This window comes from Myotis davidii, unplaced genomic scaffold (assembly GCF_000327345.1).
Source record: "Myotis davidii unplaced genomic scaffold, ASM32734v1 scaffold673, whole genome shotgun sequence".
NCBI lineage: Eukaryota > Metazoa > Chordata > Mammalia > Chiroptera > Vespertilionidae > Myotis > Myotis davidii.
The window spans coordinates 717858-720056 of NW_006286677.1; the positions used below are offsets into that span (position 1 = coordinate 717858).

General features: G+C 61.2%; 1 protein-coding gene across 1 annotated transcript in view; it reads left to right on the top strand.

The window, feature by feature from the left end:
• The first annotated feature begins 65 nt into the window (after positions 1 to 65).
• ANP32A (acidic nuclear phosphoprotein 32 family member A) overlaps positions 66 to 2199 on the top strand; it is a 40093-nt gene continuing 37959 nt past the window's right edge. Inside the window, exon 1 of the mRNA XM_006758387.1 lies at positions 66 to 285. Within this exon, the coding sequence (XP_006758450.1) occupies positions 232 to 285 (54 nt within the window). The 5' untranslated portion in view covers positions 66 to 231. The remainder of the gene's footprint in view (positions 286 to 2199) is intronic.

The following is a 2199-nucleotide window of genomic DNA, read 5'->3' on the forward strand; positions in this document are numbered from 1 at the left end:
TGTTGCCCAGATCCTCGGCGGCGATTGGCTACAGCTCCTGCCGCTCATTCGCGCGACCGCAGATCCCGCCTCCGCAGCGATCAGGTTTGTGTGCGACGCGGGTGCTGGGGGCTCGAGAACCGAGCGGAGCTGGTTGAGCCTTCAAAGTCCTAAAACGCGCGGCCGTGGGTTCGGGGTTTATTGATTGAATTCCGCCGGCGCGGGAGCCTCTGCAGAGAGAGAGCGCGAGAGATGGAGATGGACAAACGGATTCATTTAGAGCTGCGGAACAGGACGCCCTCTGATGTGAGCATTTGCCAAAAATATCTCTGTCGGTCCATTCTCCTACTTTGTGTATGTGTGTGTGCGTTGGGGGTGGGGGGGTGAGGCACTTTTAGTGAGGGGGGGAGCCCGGGAGGTGTGGGTTTGGGGGTCGGACTGCAAATGAATTGCAAGGTTGGGGGGTTGCAATACCATCAGAGCATGTTCCGGCTGCCGCCGCCGCCGCTGCCCTTGGTGTGTGACTACCTGTGCGTGTGCTCCCGCGTGTGCGAGTGTGGGTGCGAGAGTGTGCGTGCGAGTGTGCACCCATCGGGGGCCAGCGGGCGCACGCGTTTGGGTCGGAGAGAACGAGGCAAAATGACCCTCTAGCTCGTTGCTCCCATGACTCCGTCTGGGGAAAAAGATTAACGAGGGAGGAGGAGGAGAGGGGCTGCCTCCCGGATTTAACAACAAAAAGGGGGGTTTATATTTTATAAATGAAAACCCCCGCCCCGTCCACCACCCCCTCCCGCACCTCACCCCTCCCTTTCACTCTCGCTCGCGCACACACAATAAGTTTTGGGCTTCGCGAGTCCGGTTTAGTTTCTGATAAATGTGGACCGGGGCCCCCAGGGAGAGCGCGTGGGGAGGGGGCTGCGGTGGAGTTGGGAATGGCTCGAGTTTAAAGTGCGTCTTCATTTCTTTGCAGTGATGAGGCGAGAGACGGGGGAGCCATATTTGTAACTTTGTAGTGTTCGTGAACGCGCCCTTTCTCTCCCTCCCTCCCTTTCTCTGCCTCTTCCTCTTCTCCGCTTTCTCCCTCCCTCTTTCACTCTTTCCACCCCACCTTCTGGCCAGATGCTGAGATATCTCTCCTTCGGAGCGGAGGATAAATGGGAAGAAGAGGGGGAGGGATTTCCGAACGTGCAAAGGCACAGATAATCCCCGCGCCAACCCCACCCCGAGCGATCGCTATTGCAAGTTACCCCAAGGCTACGTCCCGGTCCCCCCTCGCCTCCGCTCCCTCCGGACGCCAGCCTCTAACCTTGGCGACCCCTGGCCGGTCTTTCTCCAGAGGGGGCTCCTCGGCAGCCATTCGGTGCCCGGCCAGTAAATGGGCATGGGAAACTTTGTCAGGACTCGGGCTGCCCGGAGCTGGTGCCCGTGGTGGGCATTGGCTGGGTCCAGATTGATGCGGGCACCGCGAACACGCAGCTCCGGGATGGGAGTTTGCCTGCCTGTCGCCGTTATTGATTGGGCAGCGGCGGGAGCCGGGCCGGAGGAAACTTACACGGCAGGGAACTGGAGCCTCGGCCAGAGCTCGCCGCTGAGGAAGTGGGAGGCCAGGGTGGGTTACGCGAAAGCTCGTTTTTTGTTTTTGTTTTGTTTTCCTGGCTCCCTCTCGGTTTCAAGCGCTGTTTTATGCGAGTTGGCGGCTCCGCGTTAGAGAACCCGGGGCTGAGGCAGAGACGCTGGCTGACTCCTAGTGGCCTTTGGGGACCAGGAGAGCGCGGGCGCAGGGCCGGCGCTCCAGCCGCGGCGGCCAGGGTTCCCGAGTTGGCGGAGCACTGTGTGCCGACCTGTCGCCCCTCCAGCTGATTAAACCCCGAATCCCCGGCGAAGACAGGCCTCGCTTCCTCTTTGCTCTAGTTCCTCCCCCAAACCTGAGTGAGACTTTTGAAAACAAGATCCTTTTTGTGCCTCTCCCCCCGCCCCCCATCATAACGCAGCTGTGGAGTGTAGACGTGCGGAGCCTGATGGCGCGCAAGGCGGGGAGGGGTGCCCGGCGGAGAAGGCAGGAGTTGCCTGGAACAATTTGCCGGCGGCTTGCCTTTCTCTGGTCGGTTCCCTCGCGGCTGGAACCCCAAGCCGGAGGGTTTGGGGGCTGGGTGTGGTGATGGGGGAGGGGGCCGAGCCGCGGTCTTCCCGCGTACTTTCCGGAAGCCCCCCGTGCGGAGG